Raw genomic sequence first — 23,254 nt, 5'->3', positions numbered from 1 at the left:
TTTGCACATATTTGCGGGTGTATAAACAATAACTAAAAAAAGATTCAAAAACAAAATAAATCAAAATACTGGTATTACCATTCCGGTAATATCGAAAAATACCGGACGATATTGAATAGTGAAAATATCGAACAATATACCGGGATAATTGTACCGGGGTACCACCCGGTATCCGGTATTCCGGATAATACCGGTCGGTACGTACCGGTATTTAAAACACTGAGAAAAAGATAAGAAAAATAGTGTATAGTCACAAAAATTCCCACTGTGGATTTATTCATGAATTTTGATATATTGATTCAAGATTTCAAGACACGTATATTTGTGATCTTGCCATATGGATCTTCAGTTGGGGGTTTCGATAAAGAAATATAATTTATTGAACTTGCAGGTCAAATTTGTAAAGAATTCTTCTTGTTATTCGTTTTAATTTTTGTGTGGTTTATTGTTGGGTAATTTGTTTTAAAGTTCAAGTTTGGTAAATAGTTTATAAATCTAGTAAAAAATTAATAACATCTAGATATAAAATTCCAACAATCACAATTTTAGTCAAATATATCAATGTAAATGTCAACGAATTATGCATTGCTCTTTGAAGAAGTTGACATAAAATGATGAAATATTATTATTTGGAATTTGTTTTGTTATACTAATTCAAACACATCCTTTTTTTTTTTAAAAACGACCGACAAAATTTTTATTCAATCCAAACAACTACGAAGCTGACCAAATACACAAGGTTTATTTACATATTACTTTTACACACCAAAGTTAGCAATGAAACGCCAGTACGAAAACAACATTGCAGCAAAACATCATTACAACAACACTACCCCAAACTTGACAAATCGAATTATCGCCATTGCTCCACGCTTAGGTTGGTAGTTTTTGACCGACTCTGTATCCACAAAAACGACAACAGCTTAATCTGTTCCACCACCTTACTAATTCAAACACATATTTAATTATTGTATTTTAGAGTAATTTTACAACATAATTTTGTTTTGTGTTTGAACAAAACGAGCATGGTACCCGCGCAATGCGGCGACATTAGCGGGGACGTGTTGTCGGTGATGATGTTATTGGTGGTGGTGGCGGTGTCAAATGGTGTAGGATTGTAGGTTGATGTAAAGGTGATAGTGAAAATATTTTAGAAGATAAGGGTTGAAGTGTAAATTAATTTATTAAAAACATAAAATGTCCAAGGGCACTTTCGGTATTTCAAAGACAGAACTTTCTAAAAATAAAAATAGGCTTTTGCTTTATTAAATAGTAAAGATTAGCAAGTTTTATCCTAATTGACCTTTTCTATAAACAAATCGGACACGTGCATCCCGTGTTATCGCACCCTTGGTCTTCAAGAGTGTCTTTGGGTTTCAACAATAACATATTGTTAGGGTTCGATCCACTAAAAAACTAACACGCGCTTTGGAAAAAAAAAGTTTTAGGACATGTAAAAAATTAAAAAACGGCAGCACTATTCCAAAATATTTCATATGAGGTTTTGAAAAATTCAAAGTTAAAAAAAATTGGAGGGATAACCAAGGGGGCGGCAAAAACCACCACCACCACACACACACACCGTCGTCAATCGCCACCATGTCCTCCAGATCTTCTTCTTCACGTGCTTCAATCTCTCCGTTCAGGTCTCGAAAATCTTCCGAACCGCCGCCGGACACTTCTTCCCGCCGGTCCAAACCACAGATTTCTCCGGCGAATCGCAGTAACAGTCCAATAGTTGCTTCAAATAAAGTCAAAGAGAATGTAACCGTTACCGTTAGACTGCGTCCTCTCAAGTAACAGCATTTTCTTAATTAATTAATGATTTGTGTTTCAATTAGTTTGTTATAACTGTTTGTGATTTGTTGTTTGTTTGTTATTTCAGCTCGAGAGAGATCCGTAAAGGAGACGAGGTTGCGTGGTTTGCTGATGGCGATTACTCGATTCAAAACGAGTTTAATGCGGCATTTGCTTACGGATTCGGTTAGTCTAGCAGCTCATTTGTTTCTATTAGAATGTGTTGTAGTTTATGCTTTACTTAATTCATTTAGGATAGTTTTTTTTGGGGGAGGAAGGAATTTCTTAAATAGTAGCAACTAAATTTAAGTCATTTTCGTGTTCAATTAATCGATTATGTGAATGATTCTTAAATTTATTTGGGTGAAATTCGTTAAATAACAACCTACTTACACTTTTGTTCTTAGATAGGCAATGTTAGTAACTGTAATATCAGTAATGTACTTGATGTTTGTGGGTTCATCTGAACATACTTTAAGCTTTTTTCCGGCTAGAATTCGCTCTGTTTATATACACGGAGCACACATTGTTACTTAATTGAAACAAATTTGAAAGTTTACTACTTGATCATTTTAGTAACTTTTAATCTTTATTATTGTATAGATTTTTTTGATGTATATATGTATCATATTGTTAATACAGACAGAGTGTTTGGACCAGCAACGACAACACGGCAGGTTTATGATGTTGCAGCTCATCATGTTGTTAATGGTGCCATGGAGGGAATTAATGGTATTCTTATATGATCTAAAAATATAACAAAATATTTTTGCTTTTGATTATCATATGTTAATGTTTTGTTGAGTCATTGGAAGCTTGGATTATTTTTGTATCTGAATCTTACAGCTTTGTTAAATCTAACATGTCATTAAATTAATCTCAATGTGCCTGTTTACATGTATAATATAATTATGCAGGCACAGTCTTTGCATATGGCGTGACTAGCAGTGGGAAGACTCATACAATGCATGTATGCCAATTTATTTATATCTTTTGCTTTGCCATTATTCATTATGCCGTCTTGTAACGTACATTATAGTATTTTTTTTGTTAATTTTTCTTTAATCCTATATTGCTCTTTGTCCTATTTGGACGAGATTTAGATATAACCGTAGTTGCTAATTAGAGTCTATGGTATGTGTAGGGCGAGCAGAAGTCACCTGGTATTATTCCTTTGGCCGTGAAGGATGTGTTTGGGATTATTCAAGAGGTAAATGCTGTTTCTTCACCCAATGCTATCTTGCCTGAATGGGCGCTAACTTGTAAAGTTAGGATGGATTTGTTTCATTACACACTAAAAGAACTGTAATTTCATCAGACACCTGGACGGGAGTTTCTGCTTCGTGTATCATATCTGGAGATCTATAATGAGGTGTGCACCTTTTTTATAATGTTTGGTTTCTCCTTTCTTGGGAGATTGCGATATGGAGTAACCAATCGAAGGTCATGCTGAGGATTCATACTGCACTATAGAGTGGTTTTATGTGCCTTATGTTATGCTAATGTGTTTCTTTTCTCCAAGGTCATAAATGACTTGCTTGACCCAACAGGCCAGAACTTACGAATACGAGAAGATAATCAGGTTCATATGTTAATATCATGTTCCTTTAAGGTTTCTTTATCATCTGTTGAATATTATATAAGTAGTTCACTAATTTAAATTTGGTCTCATATTGGGTTTGCACATGACAGGGAACTTATGTTGAGGGAATCAAGGAGGAAGTTGTTTTGTCACCTGCTCATGCTCTTTCATTGATAGCATCCGGAGAAGGTATGACTGTTTCTATTTTCTCCCTTTATATTGAAAATAGATGCTGAAAAAATCTAACCTTGAAGCAAAAAGTAGAATAAATATGATTATGTTGTGTACCATATTTATGTACTTGGTGTGCTTTACATATTTTGATGGCTACATGCCCTATATTCAAGCATCCGATTTTCTAATTTTGTGTTTAACTGTTTATGCTTTTTATGGTTGCAGCACATAGGCATGTAGGTTCGAATAACTTCAACTTACTCAGCAGTCGTAGCCATACTATATTCACCCTGGTAATATAATATTGTTTTTTTTTTACACGATCTTGTATATGTATGTAATATTGTTGTGTTTATCTCTTAAGGTTTGAGTATGTCCCATTGGTCACTTTATATTTTATTTGTTCTTAACATGATTTATAGAAAATCTAACACTTTTCGAAGTTTAAATTTGTGAGAACCAGAGTTAATTAGGTAAAGTTACATGATTTATATAATATGTGTGCTTCATTAACAATTAGGATCCAATGATTCTTATCCTCATCACTCATTATTCTCACATGGCTTTCAATTTCAAAGTAATAATCTGAAAGGTTTTATGTCCATTTGTCTACTAGATGATTGAAAGCAGTCCATGTGGGGAAAATCAGGAAGATGAAGTAAAGTTATCACAGCTGGTATTGCAAAGGGATTTTCTTTATTATATATCTGGGTTGATATATGTATCAAACCATGTTTATTGATTCACTCTTTTTTTTTTTTGTAGCACTTAATTGACCTGGCAGGATCTGAAAGTTCTAAGACGGAGACAACAGGAATGAGGAGGAAAGAAGGCTCATACATAAATAAGAGCCTGCTTACACTTGGCACAGTAAGATTAAATGCTATTTCTTTCTTAAATCGGGGGACTTCAGAATGTAAAGTTTGAAGTTTGAGATTACCTATAGCCTGTAGGTATATTTGATGTTAGGGACCTGTGTTTCATTTGAGATCCATGTTTTATATACAGGTGATATCTAAACTAACAGAGGGTAAGGCTGTTCACATTCCTTATCGAGATTCAAAGCTTACACGGTTGTTGCAGTCATCTCTTAGTGGTCATGGACGAGTTTCTGTAAGTTCAAGTAACTTTTTTTTTAAGTTGCTTTCATTAACCTTTCTGGTACTTCAACATGTAAAATTTATCCTCAATTGTATAGCAATTTGATGTCTTAATTGAACTATCTAAGTATCGATACTTCTTGACTTTTTTTGGACCTTGGCGTAGCTTATATGTACTGTGACTCCTGCTTCAAGCAATACAGAGGAAACACACAATACCCTCAAGTTTGCACATCGTAGTAAGCATGTGGAAATAAAGGCTTCACAGAATAAGGTGACACTGGATCAAACCATCTTGACTTCCCAAAACTGGCTTTCTTTCTGACCTCTTTATGCTTGAACTTCAGATTATTGACGAGAAATCGCTTATCAAGAAGTATCAAAAGGAAATTTCCAGTTTAAAACAAGAGCTTCAGCAATTAAAACGTGGTATGATGGAGAATCAATCCATGATGGCACCAAACCAAGAGGATTTGGTTAATATGAAACTTCAGGTTTGTTTTGTGTAATGATAAGTTATTCCAAATTTGCAAATAGTTACTGTAATAACATTTTGGTTAACATGTGGCAGTTGGAAGCTGGACAAGTTAAATTACAGTCAAGATTAGAGGAGGAAGAGCAAGCCAAAGCGGCATTGATGGGAAGGATCCAAAGATTGACTAAACTAATTTTGGTCTCCACGAAGAGCACAATGGGACAAAATATACCTGGAAATCCAGATCACCGAAGGAGGCATTCCTTTGGTGAAGATGAAGTATGTAATATCTGTTCTGTGTGGGGTCAAAAAGTTGGCGGGTAGTGTAACAGGTCAAACTAGGCAGTTTTTGGTATGGGTTAAATGGGCGGGGTTAGGTTGGTCCTTCAACTCCTTTTTTGTTCATTTTCTCCTGAAGTTTTTAGTTCACTAATGCATCAGATAGGATTGTAAAGACTACATTTTTGAATGAACCTTTAATTAGTTTTATAATGAAGTGATCAAGGGGACTTAATTTTTATCAACTGTTTGGGCGACTTTCTACTCAGTTGACCTATTGACCCATTACCGTTATATCTAAGTTTATCATTTGGATACGAAAACGACTCAAAACCAGCCCATTTCTTAGGCAAATGGGTTTGAACTGGCAGCCTTTAGTTCAGTTTATGAGAATGGATTAGTAAGTTTTAAACCTTGCATATTCATTTTGGTGTTACATTTCCAACAGCTATTGGTATTTAATTGAATACTTATACATATAACACATTGATACAGCTAATACACTTACCAGACAAAAAGCGGGGGATCTTTATTGATGATGATTCGCGAAGCATCGATTCTGAGTTTTCAGGAGTAGGGAAGTCTGATGTGGCTAATCTTGATGAGCTAGTCAAAGATTACAGAAAGAACAGGAAAAAAGGAATGCTTGGATGGTTCAAGCTAAAAGTATGTTTCTAAGACAAAATAATGTGGGACTGCTTCTATGTTGGCAGATGATAATTGATGTTTCTATGTTCATATTGGAGATCTGAATTATGAATTCTTTTTGCAGAAGCCTGACTATTTAGCTGATTTATCACCACGTATTGATCTTGAAAGTTCTGCAAGTGATTCACCTACATCCTCCAGATCATCCAATAGTAGATCTGTGCTTAGTGGCACAAGAGATGGACTTAGAAAATCTGTTGGAAGAAGAGTGGATGACATGGCAGTTGCTGATCCGCTACTGCAAGTAACACAAGCCGGTGAACTGTTCAGTGCAACTACTGGAGGTCGGCCATTACCTCCGGTAAGAGACGAACAAAACATTTGATGTGTAAACTATTCGCATTCATCGCCTCATGCTTCCTTTGATATATTAAATGAATTTGATTATGAGTGTCTCTCTCAGACTGGAAGTACAATTATTGACCAAATGGACTTACTCCGTGAGCAAGTGAAAATGTTATCTGGTGAGGTGGCACTTTGCACTAGCTCTCTGAAAAGGCTCTCAGAGCAAGCAGCTAATAGACCTAATGACTCGCAACTTCAGGTTAGCTAATTTCATTGCACGGCTTTGACGTTACATTGGAAGATTTCACTTTTCAGTCAAATCATACTTTGACCTCTGAAATGTTGCTTTGATGGTCAAATATGTTATTTAGGAACAAATGCAAAAGTTGAAATATGATATTAGAGGAAAGAAATCTCAGATACATCTGCTAGAGCAACGGATGATTAGTTCAGCAGAGATGAATCCCCATAATTTAAAAAGCCTTGAAATATCTCAGGTAACGTGTGATTCTACGTAATTATTATCGAGTTTCACCAGGCTGCTTTACCATACTGATTTCTCTCTTACTGTGAACGTATTTCACTCCATAGGTTCCCTCTAAGCTTGTAACTCAACTAAATGAAAAAACATTTGAACTTGAGGTAGGTTTTACCCTATATATCTTCATTAATTTGTTAACTTCTTGAAAGTAAATATTATGAAATGGAAAATATTGCCAAAATAATATTAATATCTCATTGTTCTATATATGTCAAAGATTAAAACAGCAGATAACAGGATTCTACAGGAGCAACTGCAAGTTAAGGTATTATTCCGTATTATAGTATGTTAGTATTGTATCTCCATCAAGTTTAGGTTTATTGTTGAGTTCTAACAAATAATTATTGCTGCTCAGGTATCTGAGAACACGGAAATGCAGCAAACCATTCTTTTACTAAGGCAACAGCTGGACTCCCTAATAGCAGATAACAACTCACATTCTCAATGTAAAAAGGATGTCAATGAAGAAAATTCTGTCAGTGAAAGTACACCAACTAGTGTTATAAGTTTGAATAAAGTGTTCTCCCAAGAGGACTCCATACAAGGCAGTAGTGATTGCGGTGATGCATATCTGAATTCTCAATTTCTTATACAGGTTAAATAAATCCCTTTTCTCTCTTTCTGCTATTCTTTGTTGTAAAAATTTGGGAGAGAATAAAAGTGATGTAGCTTAACAAATGCAAGTTATGTTGGCTCAGGCTGCTGAGATAGAGACGTTGAAGAAAGAGAAGGCGCAGATGGCTGAAGAAAAGGACGAGCTTATGATGTGCAGCCAAAAGTTGGCTAATGAAGGTTCATATGCAAAGGAACTGGCTGCAGCTGCAGCAGTTGAGCTCAGAAACTTAGCTGCAGAAGTAACAAAACTTTCCTATCAAAATGCTAAACTTAATGCTGAGCTTGCTGCTACCAAAGAGGCTTGCTACTCCAACTTATATCAAAAAAATTATGATATTGGTAGTCGTCCAGACGTACATTTTAAAAAACCAGAAGATGGTATTCTTACAGAGGAGTTGCAGAAAGAGCTTAAAGCAAGACACCAGAGAGAAGCTTCATTGGTTAGTGCACTCTCAGAGAGAGATAAGCTAGAAGGTGAGCTAAGGAAACGACTAGATATAGCTAAACGACGTGAGGAGGATTTGGAAGCTGAGCTGGCAAACACGTGGGCCCTTGTTGCAAAGCTTAAGAACTCTGCTACTTCTGAAATTAATTCTAGAATTTTGCAAACAGGAGTCGACGATTTTTCGGCAAATGTCCGAAGCAATGAGGTTTTTGAGGATGATGTGGTTTCAGTCCCGGATGAGACAAGTTCACTTAATGAATTAAGACTATTGTATCGTAAAGAAAAAGAAAGGTACAAGGAACTGGACAGTTATATTTCACGATTAAAGGTACTCCTTTTCCTTTCTGATACGCACATTTTGAATTCTCATCTTAGGGATATGATACATAGAAATCACTGGCAACATATGCAATTAGTTACTTGAAGTAAGACCATGCAATTTTCTTGTAGTATCTGATAAACCTATTTGTTAGTTATATGGTGAAACTGTGAAAGTATTCAACATATGTTTGTGTTTCTCAGTCTCGTCTATGGTTAATATAGAGTGCCTGGGATATAAAGTATTTGAGTTGCTTAGGATTTTGCTTAATGTCTATTGGTGTATGCTAATCTTTTATGCTGATTTTATATTGGTCAAGTCTATTTATTCTGTTTAAAAAAGTCAATTATTTACTGTTCGTATGAAACCGATTCATCAACTTATCCATCTTTTTGTACTAACACTCAATTTCCTCCATGTCAGGGTGATGATATTGCTGGTTTGGACATTGCTTCGTTGGAGGAACTCCAAAACCTACATGTGGAGGCAATAACCAAGATCTGTCATACAAAGGTAATGTGGCTAATAGAACAAAGATACTCCCCGAATTTTGATCTAGTGCTTTTTAAAGCTCATTGAGAAATAGATCATGATTGAAAATTTCATGCTATTTAGTAATTTAATGATGTTGTCTGTTGATTAAGCAGGCATTGTACAGATGACGATGCCATGTGCAGTTGTCCAACTGAAGCATCTGTTATGTCGAAGGAAACAAAAGGTCAAAAGCTACAAGGCAGGAAATTTTTAGCTAGCCGCAGAAACCTTTGAAATAGTCTTGGTTTTCCTCAAAATTTTCATGTCCCAGAATGTACATCTGTTACTACTAAAAGTTACATCTTGTAACAACTTATGTATTTACTAGCAATATATAATAATTGTGTCTTCCATCAGAGTGTGGAAGCTTTTTATTTATCAATCTTCTTAGCTAGTTAACAGGTCAATATGCAGCACAATGGGACTGAAAAATGCCCATGCTTGAACCATAGGTCCTGCAAAGGCCTCCATAATCTGGATCTCTGTCACCTACGCTGCCAAAAAGCAAGAAAAGGATCTTATTGCATAAAAAGCCTTTTATCTTTTCTAGTTTATGGAATCTATAATCTATATTTATAGTTCTATACTACATAGTAAAGCAATTGGATTTAAATCTTAAATTTTGAATATTTTGAGGACCTTCACTAATAAAAAAAAATTAAAATTCAGTCAATTATTTTCATCTTTCAATATTTCACCAACAAATAACAAACACAATTTAATATACAAAGCTGGTAGAAACTGATCAGTATGATTCTAGTTATAAGATAAAGACTTTAGACCTCGGAAGCTTGTTGCAGTTTGCAGGAGCCCATCCTATTCGTTGATTCTCATTGTCATAGAGGATAATTTTGTCTAGCATTGAAATGTCTGCAGATAAAAAAAACACATTATTATGCATACACACAAAAGAATATTTTGTTGGACTAATTCATCTCTTAAGCTTTTTACCTCCAATTAGATTAACACTTTCTAGGCCGACTTCTGAGCCATTCAAGATCCCAAGACAAACATTTCCATGTTTCTGCAACAGTTGTTTATATGTTAAACTAAAACTTTGGACAACAAAAAGAATGGTTCGTTAATATAACAAGAATAGTTCTTACACTGATAATAAGATATGCTTCAGGGTCAAACTGCAACCGAGCATTCTTTGAGTTTGCAAAGCTCAACATTATTGGCTTAAAAAGGTTTTTGACATCTTGAATAGATTTGAAAGGTTTTGATCCTTTCCAACATACAGGAAGGCTTTCATCATCAGTTGCAATGTCAATGTGCTTTCCCTTTAAGTCTTTCATAAGCTGCAGAGTTAAAGTTGAATGTTAACCCCATCAATGACAAGGTAAAATTGGACTATAATACAATCACCAAAAAATACAGGACAATGATTCTCCCCCTTACCATTGAAAGTAGAGCTTTATAAGCTTCTGCATTCAAATAAGTGTAGGTACTTCCACTATCAAACACTATGGGGAGGCCTTTTATCCCACTTTTCTTTCCACCAACATAGAGCTCGGCAGTTCCCAGTGAGTAGTGTTTTCTGTAAAGAGCATAGCCATTATGTTCATTTTAAGTTTTTGATTGCATAAAAAGGTAACAAAATTTAGTTTCATTATGGTTTTGGTTAAATCATATATATTTTCACTCATCCTAATTATGGAAATGCTCAACATTGTCAATCAGTTACTGGTTTTATGTGACTACAAAAAGTAAACAAGGTCAGATAATGGTCACCTAATAATTAATTTTGTTTGGTGAACTGTGCGGATCATCTTAAGTAGAAAACTTTGATTTTCTGGGTTTTTCTTAATCAAAAGATAAAACTTCCAACAGATTTCAAGGATGAAAATAAACATGATTATCCAAAACAGAATTAGACCACGCTAAGTTACCTTTCTATGCAAAACTACAGAAAAATCAGATGCATAGTTATTAAAAAAGATATCTCACTCTATATCAGTTGTTGACATGGGTGTCCAGACCACCCCTGCAGAAGGAACAAGTTCATCACCAAAAAACAAATATCCGTCTCCTTGTGCACTAAGACAATGGCCCACTACATTTTTTGTGACACCAAGTTCATGTAGCTGTTGTAAGATGCTTGCTTTGCCTACCCCTAGACCAAGAATCCCATCAGTGTACGGTGGGTCCATAGAGGCTAGAACTTCTTGATTGTAACCACATCTGAGAGTAGTTAACTAGAATGTTAGAAGTCATGCAGATAAATCACAGTTGTTTTTTTTTTCTTTTTCTAAATCATTTGCAACAAAAAAAAAGGAATTAAAAGAGGCTGACCCAAATGCAAGACGAGGTTTGGCTACACTTCCATTGATGTATTGTAAGGGAAACCAATCTTTAACCAATAGACCAAGAGACGAACCATGATCGGCATACTGAACTTCATAGTCACACTGATCCTGTGAAGACTTACAGTCGTAGTTATCTGGCCAGTGAACAGATGCACACAGTGGATCCATGCATGCCACAAGGTCTTTGTTAGGCTTATAAGGCTTGTGAGGTGCCTACAAAATCAAAACAACTGTTTGATTGCTGTTTACTCTGGATAATAACTGGTATATACATTTTTATTCGTTTACAAGGCTTATTATGTGTATGACTTATCCTTTGCTCTTTTCCACCTCAAGTAGGTTATCGATAGGGCAACAAGATTATGAAAGAATCCCGCAGGAATCAAACGCAGTTTCACACAAGATCTTATCATTACAACAAAAAGACAAAGCATATTTTCAATGAAAATCCTGTTTAATTAAAAATATCTGGTCTTACATATATAGGAAAGCCACAATTAGAAATCATAGTTTCTTAAAGTTGGGCAAACCAACAAACAACAAATTCTATAAAAGGGTTAGTAGGTCAAGTAACAGTTAAGGTCTATTATGTTACATACACAACCCATATGAATGTTGCATTTCTACTTTTTCCAACTTGCACATCAGTGCTAATCTTCCATTCTCCTTCAAATATAGAGGGGTCCATCCTATTTCAACACAATGTTCAAAGACCAACCCCTCTCATGCTAAGACATAGATTTTTGAAAGAGCTTGCAGATGTGCAATGTGCACCGAGTGCAAATTTAGAATTAGTTTCAATGAAATTGATTATTGTTACATCCTGATATCTAAAGTGCATATACCTCACGAAAGGAAAAAAAAAACTAATCTTCGTTAATCCAATCAGTAGTATCAAGATACTAAGCAAGCTCACTAAGGATACATGGAAAAGACTCATGAGAGTGAACGAGTTGATGGAACAGCACGAAAACTCACTATTGGTAACACAAGACACTATGCGCTGACATGATCACCTACAAGATAATGCAACAATCACCTACAAAATGATGCAAAAATCTACTAGATTTGATAGTTTGTTTTCACCAAGGTGATATCAGCTCAAGTGTGCCATTAAGCATCTTCCACAAAAAAAAGTCGTATTTGACATCCTAGTCACAGCACTGAAACCTATATGAAGATACCACTTGAGTGTTAAAGACATATATGCAGCTTAGTTGTCTGTTTAGCCAATTAGGGCAACGCCCACAGGATCATTAAGTTGTTCGACTCTAAATATCATCAAGATTAAACAAATGAAATAACAAGGTTGGGTAATGAAGACGAGTACCGCTATCAACTCCACCCACTACCCCCTCCTATTCTTTTCTCTTCTTCTTTTTTTTTTTTTTTGGCTCAACCTTGGTATGCATGATTAAACTTTTGTGAGAGTGATAGAAGGATTACCGGGAGACATTTGACACAAGGTACATCACACTGAAGCCAAGTGAGATCACTGCCGGTGTCAATATCTAAGAAATAAGGTTTTGGCGGATTTCCAATGTTCACTGTCGCATGATAGTACCTGCACATGCAAGTTCTCTTCATCACTTTAATCACAAATAGTAAGACTTATTTGTCCCTGTGTACCACCAATATGAAAAGTTTATACAGTTTACAAAGATGTAACAGTACATCATAACACTATAAATGTCGAAAAGTGACACATTTCAATATTACTCAATTCAATTTATTGTCAGGGGATCAAAGCTTGACAAGTGTTACTTATGCTAGGTATCATGTTCTGTAATACTCATCTTTACAGTCATATAGAATGTTCTGTAATTCTCATCTTTTCAGTTGTATAGAATGGAAGGAAAGACTATCTGATACAAGTTAAGCGTAGGGCAAAACTGAACAAGCACATATACCAACTTGAATCCAGACATGAGTTCCTCTTCGCAAAATGAAGTTTAGAAATCAGCTAGATTATCATAACCAACAGGTAACCAAATTTATACTAAATCTGACGATTTGAATGCTAAGCTAGATGGAACTCCATGATCACTTTTCGAGACGTGAATAATTAAAATCATAGGGATTCTACTTTTCTTCTTCTTTATGGACCTATAATTTAAGCTGAAGATGACGATAGTTGCTTGGGCCTGTAACTGTCTTTCCATATTAATCCATAAACCAGTAACATACAATTCAATCGAGCATCATTTTGCCTACACGAATACTAAACTGAAAAGCTGAAATCTGAATTCCCCGTGGATCCAATCCCTTACTGACCGACCCTACATATCTACCAATATAACTAAAACATGATCTTGAAAATACACGTGGCACATCCTCTTAAGATACAAGTGTGCATATGAATATTGATTCTATACATATAGAATCCGATTCCATTTATTTTTTTCAAAAACAACTGATGTGTCGGCTTCTGGAAGCCACTTTCCTCATCCCTCCTATATAGAGGTGATCCATACACCATATTTTTTCAGCCGTACACTACCAAATGTGGTTCCCGACAATACCAAGTATGGCAGTGTACGGCTAAAAAAAGTTGGCGTACGGATCATCACCATATATATATATTCGACATGTATATCGTACTTAAGCTGTACATATCGACACACACAGAGGCAGCTAAAAGTAACATCATATTGAAACTATATATAATCAGAATCTGTAGAATTAATTAATTAATTAAAATTGAATAAAATAGAAAAAAAGGTAGTGTAACAAAATGTAAGGAGGGAGGGAGGGAGTATGTGTGTGTATATATATATTATATATATATATTGAAACTATATATAATCAGAATCTGTAGAATTAATTAATTAATTAAAATAGGAAAAGGTAGAGTAACAAAATGTAAGGAGGGAGGGAGTGACTATAACTGTGTGTGTGTGTGTGTGTGTGTATGTATATATAAGTAGGTAGGTAGGAAGGTACGGACCCCCTGGGATAAACATTTCCGGTGACCGGAAAGACGACGGAAGAGGTTGGGGATTTGGAGTGGCGATTTGCAGCAGAGTAACATCCTTGAATTAATGCCACCGCCGCTAACACAGATATTATTATTATCATCAACTTCATTTCTGAATGCATATTTCAGTGAGTGCTCTCAATCAATCAATTATTTTTAGATACAGAGTTGGAATGAAATGATGGGGGTTTTCTGTTGACTCAGAGAGAAAGAGGGAGCAGACAAGAGACTTGGACTTGCTTTTTATGTGTCTTGGAAATGCCTCACGCGGTTATTACATCATCATCATCATCATCATCAACAACAATCTATCTAATAAACAACATATATATTGTGACTCTTCTTTCGTGATAATTCGTTCCCAAGTTGTTTATATCTCTATTTTTAGAAGCTGAATTCAGGACTCGGCAAAACTAATCCTAATTAACATCACATTAATAAAAAAATCATTCAAAAACTAAAAGTAAAGTAAATAACTCTCAACGTCGTCTTCCACGGGTTTTGGGTCCTAATACCGACGGTGTATGGGGAAGGTTGATATGTAGACAGCCTTACCCCTACCAAAGGTAGAGAGGCTGCTTCCAAGTTCTACCATAGGTAGAAAAAGACCTTCAGCCTTACTGGGCATGAGGATCGAACCCATGACCTCTGTTTCTAGAGGCATGAGCTCCAACCACTGATCCAACCCAAAATCATTCAAAAACTAATACTTCTAAAACCAAATTTATACCAATAATTAGTCTTGGATCTATCTTTTATTTAATGGGAAAAGGGAATATAAGGCTGTCCGGCACCTAAGCTTAGGTGTGAAACCCTCACATACTAATATTTTATTATTTCATGTTTAATGAATAAATGCATGGGCCCCCATGATTTTTATGGATTAAAAAAACAATATGTGAGTATTCCACAACTAAGCTTAGATATCCGACAGCCTTATATTCCCATCCCCTTATTTAATTATATATTCACAAAATTTAAAAGAAAAAAGACTTAAGCAACTGTCCATAGGAGATGAGTCACAAAAACAAGTCCAATCGCATGGTGTTCTATGGAGGACTAGTCTCAAACTAGTCTTAACGTAGACATAAAGCACAGATTAAAATTGTTAGTTTTATAAAATTATAAAAATTATCAAGCCAAAACAACCTAATATAATAAACTTAACATGATGATGTTTGGGATAATTAAAAAATATAATAATATTGACATTGACATTGAAAATAAACAAGTTACTGATAAAAATTAAGGTTGATTATTATATTAATTTTTAGATGATAAATTATTTATAACATAAGAAATACTATTGGTTTGATAAAACAAATAAATTGTTGATATTAAATGCAACTAGAAATATACTCACTCAATACATCTATTAATAAACTAAAATATGATAGACATATTCTTAAAACGACACGTATTTTTTTAATTTAATTTTTTATTAAATTAGTTTTTTTTAGTTATATATAAATTCAATTTCCTTATTAGAGTTAGAATTAAACTTTAACTCTAGACTTATTAATATAAAAGATATTATAATAAATTGTTTCTTTTTTTTTCTTCTCAATTCTTCAAGTCATATTACTTATATTACTTATAATAAGTTATTAACATGAAGACTTTCAAATTTTGAGTTTACGATCCGAAATTACAAAAGTTATTTGTCATCCAGAATGGTTACAAGTTCTGATTTTAATGTGATTTTAAAAATTTTAAGTAATCCAAAACGCTAAATATACATATACTATTATATTTATCATTACTGTTTATTATAATTTAGCTACCGTACATAACTAGTAGTAGTATATAAGTGTAAAAAAAGACAACCGAAAAATCATACCGAATTGTTTGATCCAAAACCAAAAGAATTAATGTAGAACAATTCAATTACGGTTTTTGATTTCCAAAGTTGTGGTTAACTTTCAAAAATACATAATGGTAATATTATATTTTTTTCAAACATTTAGATGAGATACAATATCAAAAAAACAAATTTACCACAATAATATATAGGATCACCTCCCATCTTTATATGATTATGATTTATCATTAATAATAACCACGTGAACACGGCCAAAAAAAAACGAAAACAGACGGAAACTTGATAACTTATATATATCATTGTAGGTTGTTTACTGTCGTGTTCCTCTCTCCCTGTCACAAAATATCATCAATTTTTTGATCTGAAAAATCGCAAACAACAAGGTGAATCTAACTAACAAACATTTCATTTTCTCTTAATTAAATTCTTATTTATCATCATATACTTAGATAGATCTATGTAATTGTTTTATATATGAATAGAATTCTCGCACATATATATATATATATTATGAATATTATATAATTGATATCTTAGTATGTAATTTTGAGGTCAAACTATTGATGTTTGAAATCTGATCAGTGTTCTTAACTAGTTCATGTCTCTATATAACTATATCTATATTTATATATAATGTTAGATCGTAGTTTTTTTATTTGATTATATAATGGTCAGTGTATTTGCAAAGTGTAACATGTTTTGTTTTAAAACCTTGTTTTTATCTCAGTCAATGCATTTTTTTTTAATTATTATTCATAACTTGTATTTATTGTATTTAATTTGTTTTGAATTGAATGTGTCAAGTGTGTTGTTGTGCAGGTAAATATGGGAGTGGTTGAAAACAACGGCGTGGACGAGGGAACGCTCGAGATCGGAATGGGTAAGACTGTATATTATTCCAACATGTTTGGATCAACTACATTGGTATTGTTTTTAGAAAGATGGATACGAAATTCAATTTTCTATCTATATATGTTGGATTTATCGCGTGGCATTATTTTTTTTACTTTTGAAATGATACAGATTGTAAATGATATGGCTTTGTTGATTGAATTGGTTTCTCCTGTTTACCTAAGTGATACTATAGTCTGCATTTTAGTTCTTGTCAACACCAACGTCTATACTAAGAAGCATGCATACTTTCTTGCTAGCTAAGTATTAGTAATTTGAGACATACATTCAACTCCAACATACTTCCACTAATGTCTAACTTATACATTTTCTATCGAAAGTTTGAAACTTTAGAAGTGGGATATAAGAACATGGGGATAATCTGATAAGGTTCATACGGATATGTTTCTGATACACTATGTATATGTTTCTTAGTAGATTGGATATCTAGGGGAAAGCATGATTTAAACTACAGTTTTCAGGAGCTTTTTAACCTCGATTGATTGATTAGAATGTGTGAAACCAAAAATTCTGTTTGCTATCTGGAAAGACTAATAAAAACCATTCCATCTCAAATTCACTTGATGTCTTGACTCTGAACATCCTTTTCCTTGATATTTGCTCAGAATATAGAACCGTCTCTGGAGTTGCTGGACCACTGGTCATCCTTGATAAAGTGAAGGTTAGTTTCTGTGTTTTTCTTAAGCGCTCTTACTATTATCACTTCGATGTCATTATTATTGATCACAAATGTGTTTGGACAGTATGGACAACCGGGATTCTTTTGTATATATGATATAGTAGGCATGTTTATGTTGATAATCCAGATCATTAAGTAAGAAGTGCATTTCTCTTTTATACTTGATAGGGACCTAAGTATCAAGAAATTGTCAATATCCGGTTAGGAGATGGAAGTATTAGACGTGGTCAAGTCTTGGAAGTTGACGGAGAGAAGGCCGTTGTTCAGGTGATTTCTTGGCATTTTCCGTCTACATTCTAGATGACTAACAGTTGACTTGCATTATGTTATGGCTCCCATTTATTTACTCAAGACGAGATACTTACATGTGTTCGATTCATTACCATGTGATTCCTATCTTAATACTCCCAGTGACATATGTTTTTGATAATTTGCATCTTGCATCATGCTCTCATGTACATGCAGTCTATACCTTAAGATGATCTACATTCTTTTTATGGTCCTCAAACATTAGCTTAGTGGGAGAAATTGGCATGTGTTTAATTCTGTAGGGTATTTTAGAAATCTTAATGCTCTCAGTGAAACGTGCTTCAGATTATGCTTCTATGCTGTTAATGATATCCTTGTTCTCATTGTGACACAGTAACTTTGCATTCTGATGCCTTACCAAAATTATGTACGTATAAGTGTCACAATCTAATGCCAAAACTATGACTTTTTGAAGGCATATTGTACTAGTCGTGATGAAGCTGCTCCGATATTGATGAACAAAACAGTATAAGAAAAGCTATTAAACGAGATAGCCAATCCAGTTACATTGCCTAAATTTTGGCTCTAATTTGTAACTTTATATGGGAGGATGAAGTCCACATAGCATGAACATTAATTTCTCTCATTTTCTGGCTCCACGATCATTGGCTCATTGCAGGCTTATTTTGCATAGTGTGTTTCTTAGAGCTGTAAAATTGGAAATAGATCTAGTCACTACTCACTTGTGAAATTCAATTGGTGGCAACTTCTAACCTTATTGATAGCAGAAACCTATGCACTTACACTATGATGTCAGTCTATTCCGTTGCTATTAAAAGAAGTATATTCAAAGTTATGAACTTTCCTCTGGGATAACTTCATAGATTACACTAAAGATAGTATAGATGGCACCTCTTTGCCTCTTCGGAAGCATGTTGCCTACATCTTTATGCCCGTTGATTGGCTTCAGTAACGCAATTTAGGCTTCATATGTAACGAAATTTAAGTAATTGACATGAAGTAATCATGCTATGAAGGGTATGTTGGAGGTTCTCCTATGCCTCATGTAGAATTTTGTAAAATAAGTTTTTTGCTGCAATTCTTGTTCGCTAAGTTTGACATCCTATTATTGAAATTTTGAATTGTTTTCTAGTATTATTTCTACCTAAAGCAAATATTATTTTTCATTTGATCAGGTTTTCGAAGGAACATCTGGAATTGACAATAAATTTACCACTGTTCAGTTCACTGGAGAGGTACATGATTTTCCTTTTTCCGTTGTTAAATAAGTTATTAATGAAAAGAAATTGTTTGTAGGATTTGTTGTGTGCATTCTGCTCATGTAGTTTTTCCTGCTAAATTTGCTTATTAATATCTGTTTGTGGTAAAATTCTAATCAATCTTTACGCTCTTCTATGTGTGCTTTTCTTCCATTCATAATGTTCTATATCCTGTGTCTCCTGTTGCTTCTATCTTGTGCAAATGTTTCTCTATGAACTGCTAAATGAGGTTCCAATAGACCTTAATTTTTGCTTTGTTTTATTACATACAAGTATGCATTATATTGCTCAATAATGTGCTTGCCATTTTTGTAGGTGTTAAAAACTCCTGTTTCTATGGATATGCTTGGGCGCATATTCAACGGTTCTGGGAAGCCAATTGATAATGGTCCTCCAATTTTGCCAGAGGCTTACCTGGATATATCTGGTAATATTTTGTATGCCTATACAGGATAGTTTCTGGCATCGATCTTTCTCTTAAACCATGTAGCAACTATCAAAAAGTTTAATCCATTATAAAATTTTTGATCAGAATTCAGTGAAGCACCATTCTCCCAAAGTATTTTTGTAGGCCGAATGAGACCCATATATATCAGTATTAGTATTTATATTAGTACTTGTTATTGTTTCAGGAAGTTCTATCAATCCTAGTGAGAGAACATATCCGGAAGAAATGATACAGACTGGTATCTCTACTATTGATGTCATGAATTCTATCGCTAGAGGACAAAAGATTCCTCTATTTTCTGCTGCTGGTCTTCCCCACAATGAAATAGCTGCTCAGATCTGTCGTCAAGCTGGTTTAGTTAAGCGGCTGGAAAAGACAGAAAACTTACTTGAGGTAACAATTACTTGTTATTTTATAGTGATTATAACATGATGGGCCATTAAGTATTTATATTGTCCACATTAATAGTTATCAATCTTATTGTGTTTTCTTTACCACTTCACTTTTGATGATCCAACCATTCTTTCTCTTCCCCTGCTTTTACAGAGTGGAGGAGAAGAGGACAATTTTGCTATCGTCTTTGCGGCTATGGGGGTGAACATGGAGACTGCACAGTTTTTCAAACGTGATTTTGAGGAAAATGGATCTATGGAGAGAGTGACTCTTTTTCTGAACCTTGTAAGTCCCCTATATTTGTTTACATTTGTTATCTGCTTTTTTTTTTATTAGTGGCGGCCTTAAAGATTTTATCACTTGATTTATAGGCCAATGATCCTACAATAGAGCGTATCATCACTCCTCGTATTGCTCTGACCACAGCAGAATATTTGGCTTATGAATGTGGGAAACATGTTCTTGTTATCTTAACAGATATGAGTTCATATGCTGATGCCCTTCGAGAGGTATATATCATGCAATTCCACTTATTGCCTTCTCTTATTCCCATTCAGAAGCTATAGCTAAGGTAGTATGGTAATTGTAGGTCTCTGCTGCTAGAGAAGAAGTACCTGGTAGGCGTGGATATCCTGGGTATATGTATACTGATTTGGCGACAATATATGAACGTGCTGGACGAATCGAAGGCCGAACAGGCTCCATCACCCAAATTCCAATTCTGACTATGCCTAATGATGGTTTGACACGATTAATTAAATTAGTATAAATCCCTGTTTTCTTCTCACTGTAATAAGTTTTATTAAACTTTCTGATCATCAGATATTACACATCCCACTCCGGATCTTACGGGTTACATTACTGAGGGACAGATCTACATTGATAGACAGCTCCATAACAGACAGGTAAGATTGTAAATTTCTTGTTATTGTAAATCCACATAGAAGAACACACCTTCGTTTATCAGGGAGGTTGATGCATACATCAATCTTTTTTGGATTGCAAATTACATGTTTGTATGATGAAAATTTACAGATTTACCCACCAATCAACGTGCTTCCATCCCTATCTCGATTGATGAAGGTAAGCCCTAAGCTGTGCTTTATATATGGCTTCAGATATGGTACTCAGTCTGGGTCAAGAATTTATTTTGCAATAAGCATTTATTTAATGAAATTCGTACATTTGTAGAGTGCTATTGGTGAGGGGATGACCCGCAAAGATCATTCTGATGTATCCAACCAGGTAAAGATTCCAATGTGTCTTTGTTGGTCAACTTCTTAGATGAAATGACCTAGGTTCTGATTCAGACTGCCGTTGAGTACAACATTTATGATTAAGCGAGACTAACGAGGTTCTGTACTTTTGTATGCTCTCAGCTATATGCAAACTATGCCATTGGGAAAGATGTCCAGGCGATGAAAGCTGTGGTTGGAGAAGAAGCTCTTTCTTCTGAGGATTTGGTACACATCTCTTTCTGTCTCTCCCTCTCTTGTAATGCACACATACACACATTCATTGACTTAGTAGTGATATTTGATTTATAAATGGAATAGCTCTATTTGGAGTTTCTGGACAAGTTTGAGAGGAAGTTTGTGGCTCAAGGAGCATATGACACCCGAAACATCTTCCAGTCACTTGATTTAGCATGGACACTTCTGCGTATCTTCCCCCGTGAACTTCTTCACCGTATACCAGCCAAAACCCTTGATGCATTCTACAGTCGTGAAGCTACCAATTAAAATGACAAAGGACAAAGCTTTTGTACCATAGTTTTCTTCACCACGTTGGTGCTGTTGTAATAAGGGTTATGTTTTAATTTGAATTTGTTGAAAGCCCAAGATCTGATACTTTCGATAAGAGGCAATTAGGATATTTATTTGGTATAGATCCAACTCGCGAGATGTTTAGCATGAGAATCATGTTTTCCAAGACTATTTGTTCTCTCCCATGACAATTACATTACAATATTACATATATGCATATTTACAGATGAAAGCATACTTTGAAATTGATTCTTTATTTTACTGGTTCAAGTTCCTTTATTTTTTTGTTCATATTAACACTTGCCCTAAACAAGACTTGAATTCCTAACCTCTTAGTTTACTTTCCGCCATGCTAAAAGCCCTCTTTTGTAAGTGGTTCAAGTTATTAATAGGTTGCGCACTTGCGCTGCATGCTTAGAGATTGGATGGTTATAGTTGGTCTTGAATCAAAAACTAAGATCGACTAATGACCGACACTCCTAACCAAAATATTGTTAGTTTTGTCGTTAAAAAGCTTTAATATTGTTATTTGTTGTGAAAATGTGCCTTTCACTATATATTCTGGTCCCTGGGTGTCTTCGATGTGTTGAAAACTTTGTACCATGTATAGATGTTATGAATTATTTGATGAAGATCTCCATGGTGTGGAATTGACACCTAATTACTCTAAGATGTAGGTTTGTGACTCTAGCATGTACAAAACACAAGGATAATTCATAATTTCAAATGATGGGCTAAAAAGAGAAAGGTTTCTTGCTTTATTTCAATCTTTAAATCCATGATATAGCAAAAAGGCAAATAAATATTAGAAGGAATCGATTGTAACTTGTTACAAGTTATACAAAAGGTGAAAATCTGAATATAGTTGCATCATGCCATCTCATGTTGTCAAAGGCACAATTATTTACCAAAGAATGTGGATTGCTGATTTAAAAAATGATGATTCCTGATATATACTAAAAAAAAAACATAGGATGTGTGTTGTCGTCCATCTTATGGAAACTTTGACTTAAACTGTCTAAACGAAATATTCTTATGACAATTTTAATTTTTTTCTTTTAAAATCCTTTCTTCTTTAGTAAATGTTTACCATACTAGTTTGGACCACTTTAAAAGACATTATCACTATCTCTACTACATTATAAAGTACTTGTTTCCTTCAAATTTTTTCAACTTTCAAACTTTTCAACCACTTATTTTTTTCTCTCCTCAAATTTCAACCAATCATTTTTTTTTCTCTCCTTTATAAATCATTTTATTCTCCTAATTCATTTAAAATCTTTTATCTTAAAAACCGTACTATAAAAATTACATGGGTATTCTTAAATTTTCATGCTCTTTCATTAGAGATGTATATACTTTCGACGAATTTTTAAATCCGAGGGCGGAGCCCGAACGGCTAAGGTATTTGACTATCACATTCTATAACATATCACACTTTAAGACCTATCACTCTCATCAACTCACCGCCGCAACATACGGGTACTTACTCTCATTAACATACAACGTATTTGTCCCGTGATTTTTTTTTAAAAGAAGGCAAAAAAACATACATAGCTTGATAA

At 34.4% G+C, this 23,254-nt stretch overlaps 3 protein-coding genes across 5 annotated transcripts; 2 read left to right on the top strand and 1 right to left on the bottom strand.

Moving 5' to 3' along the window:
• The first annotated feature begins 1,511 nt into the window (after nt 1-1,511).
• On the top strand, nt 1,512-9,236 carry LOC122586547 (kinesin-like protein KIN-7E, chloroplastic). The gene is made up of 25 exons (XM_043758534.1): nt 1,512-1,796; nt 1,886-1,983; nt 2,440-2,529; nt 2,715-2,767; nt 2,942-3,007; nt 3,116-3,169; nt 3,320-3,379; nt 3,490-3,568; nt 3,779-3,846; nt 4,170-4,229; nt 4,319-4,423; nt 4,562-4,666; nt 4,820-4,927; nt 5,001-5,147; nt 5,225-5,407; nt 5,903-6,073; nt 6,180-6,416; nt 6,519-6,659; nt 6,772-6,897; nt 6,992-7,042; nt 7,159-7,206; nt 7,297-7,536; nt 7,640-8,329; nt 8,744-8,833; nt 8,968-9,236. The coding sequence occupies exons 1-25, from the start codon at nt 1,600-1,602 to the stop codon at nt 8,980-8,982; spliced, it is 3,282 nt and encodes a 1,093-aa protein (XP_043614469.1). The 5' UTR covers nt 1,512-1,599; the 3' UTR covers nt 8,983-9,236.
• On the bottom strand, nt 9,080-14,501 carry LOC122586548 (aspartic proteinase Asp1-like). Of its 2 annotated transcripts, none has more exons than XM_043758535.1 (9): nt 14,111-14,500; nt 12,610-12,727; nt 11,150-11,376; nt 10,805-11,038; nt 10,256-10,394; nt 9,961-10,155; nt 9,806-9,878; nt 9,637-9,724; nt 9,080-9,348 (listed from the first exon to the last, which is right to left on the bottom strand). In XM_043758535.1, exons 1-9 carry the CDS (start codon nt 14,260-14,262, stop codon nt 9,258-9,260), a joined length of 1,317 nt encoding a protein of 438 aa, XP_043614470.1. In that variant the 5' UTR covers nt 14,263-14,500; the 3' UTR covers nt 9,080-9,257. The 2 variants fall into 2 exon arrangements, with proteins under 2 accessions (XP_043614470.1, XP_043614472.1); XM_043758537.1 differs by having other exon boundaries at nt 9,251-9,343; nt 14,111-14,501.
• A 1,739-nt stretch (nt 14,502-16,240) lies between these two features.
• On the top strand, nt 16,241-21,945 carry LOC122586955 (V-type proton ATPase subunit B3-like). Of its 2 annotated transcripts, none has more exons than XM_043758997.1 (15): nt 16,241-16,345; nt 16,782-16,842; nt 17,480-17,535; nt 17,722-17,820; nt 18,999-19,058; nt 19,398-19,509; nt 19,715-19,923; nt 20,077-20,208; nt 20,295-20,432; nt 20,513-20,663; nt 20,746-20,828; nt 20,959-21,006; nt 21,115-21,168; nt 21,303-21,386; nt 21,480-21,945. In XM_043758997.1, the coding sequence occupies exons 2-15, from the start codon at nt 16,788-16,790 to the stop codon at nt 21,663-21,665; spliced, it is 1,467 nt and encodes a 488-aa protein (XP_043614932.1). In that variant the 5' UTR covers nt 16,241-16,345; nt 16,782-16,787; the 3' UTR covers nt 21,666-21,945. The 2 variants fall into 2 exon arrangements, with proteins under 2 accessions (XP_043614932.1, XP_043614933.1); XM_043758998.1 differs by having other exon boundaries at nt 16,767-16,842.
• Nucleotides 21,946-23,254: the final 1,309 nt, after the last annotated feature.

This window comes from Erigeron canadensis, chromosome 2 (assembly GCF_010389155.1).
Source record: "Erigeron canadensis isolate Cc75 chromosome 2, C_canadensis_v1, whole genome shotgun sequence".
Classification (NCBI taxonomy): Eukaryota; Viridiplantae; Streptophyta; class Magnoliopsida; order Asterales; family Asteraceae; genus Erigeron; species Erigeron canadensis.
The sequence above is the reverse complement of the archived record's forward strand: the minus strand, read 5'-3'. Positions and strand labels throughout refer to the sequence as shown.

What these genes read in the sequence shown, in the direction of transcription:
- LOC122586547 (XM_043758534.1), top strand. Translation starts at nt 1,600, where the DNA reads ATGTCCTCCAGATCTTCTTCTTCACGTGCTTCAATCTCTCCGTTCAGG. An exon ending in GTTAGACTGCGTCCTCTCAA is followed by an intron (nt 1,797 to 1,885) that starts GTAACAGCATTT and finishes TTGTTATTTCAG; the next exon opens with CTCGAGAGAGATCCGTAAAG. An exon ending in CTAATGACTCGCAACTTCAG is followed by an intron (nt 6,660 to 6,771) that starts GTTAGCTAATTT and finishes TATGTTATTTAG; the next exon opens with GAACAAATGCAAAAGTTGAA.
- LOC122586548 (XM_043758535.1), bottom strand. Translation starts at nt 14,262, where the DNA reads ATGCATTCAGAAATGAAGTTGATGATAATAATAATATCTGTGTTAGCG. An exon ending in ATGTCAACAACTGATATAGA is followed by an intron (nt 10,395 to 10,804) that starts GTGAGATATCTT and finishes TGCTCTTTACAG; the next exon opens with AAAACACTACTCACTGGGAA. An exon ending in ATAAAGCTCTACTTTCAATG is followed by an intron (nt 10,156 to 10,255) that starts GTAAGGGGGAGA and finishes TTAACTCTGCAG; the next exon opens with CTTATGAAAGACTTAAAGGG.
- LOC122586955 (XM_043758997.1), top strand. Translation starts at nt 16,788, where the DNA reads ATGGGAGTGGTTGAAAACAACGGCGTGGACGAGGGAACGCTCGAGATC. An exon ending in TGACTCTTTTTCTGAACCTT is followed by an intron (nt 20,209 to 20,294) that starts GTAAGTCCCCTA and finishes CTTGATTTATAG; the next exon opens with GCCAATGATCCTACAATAGA. An exon ending in TCTGACTATGCCTAATGATG is followed by an intron (nt 20,664 to 20,745) that starts GTTTGACACGAT and finishes TCTGATCATCAG; the next exon opens with ATATTACACATCCCACTCCG.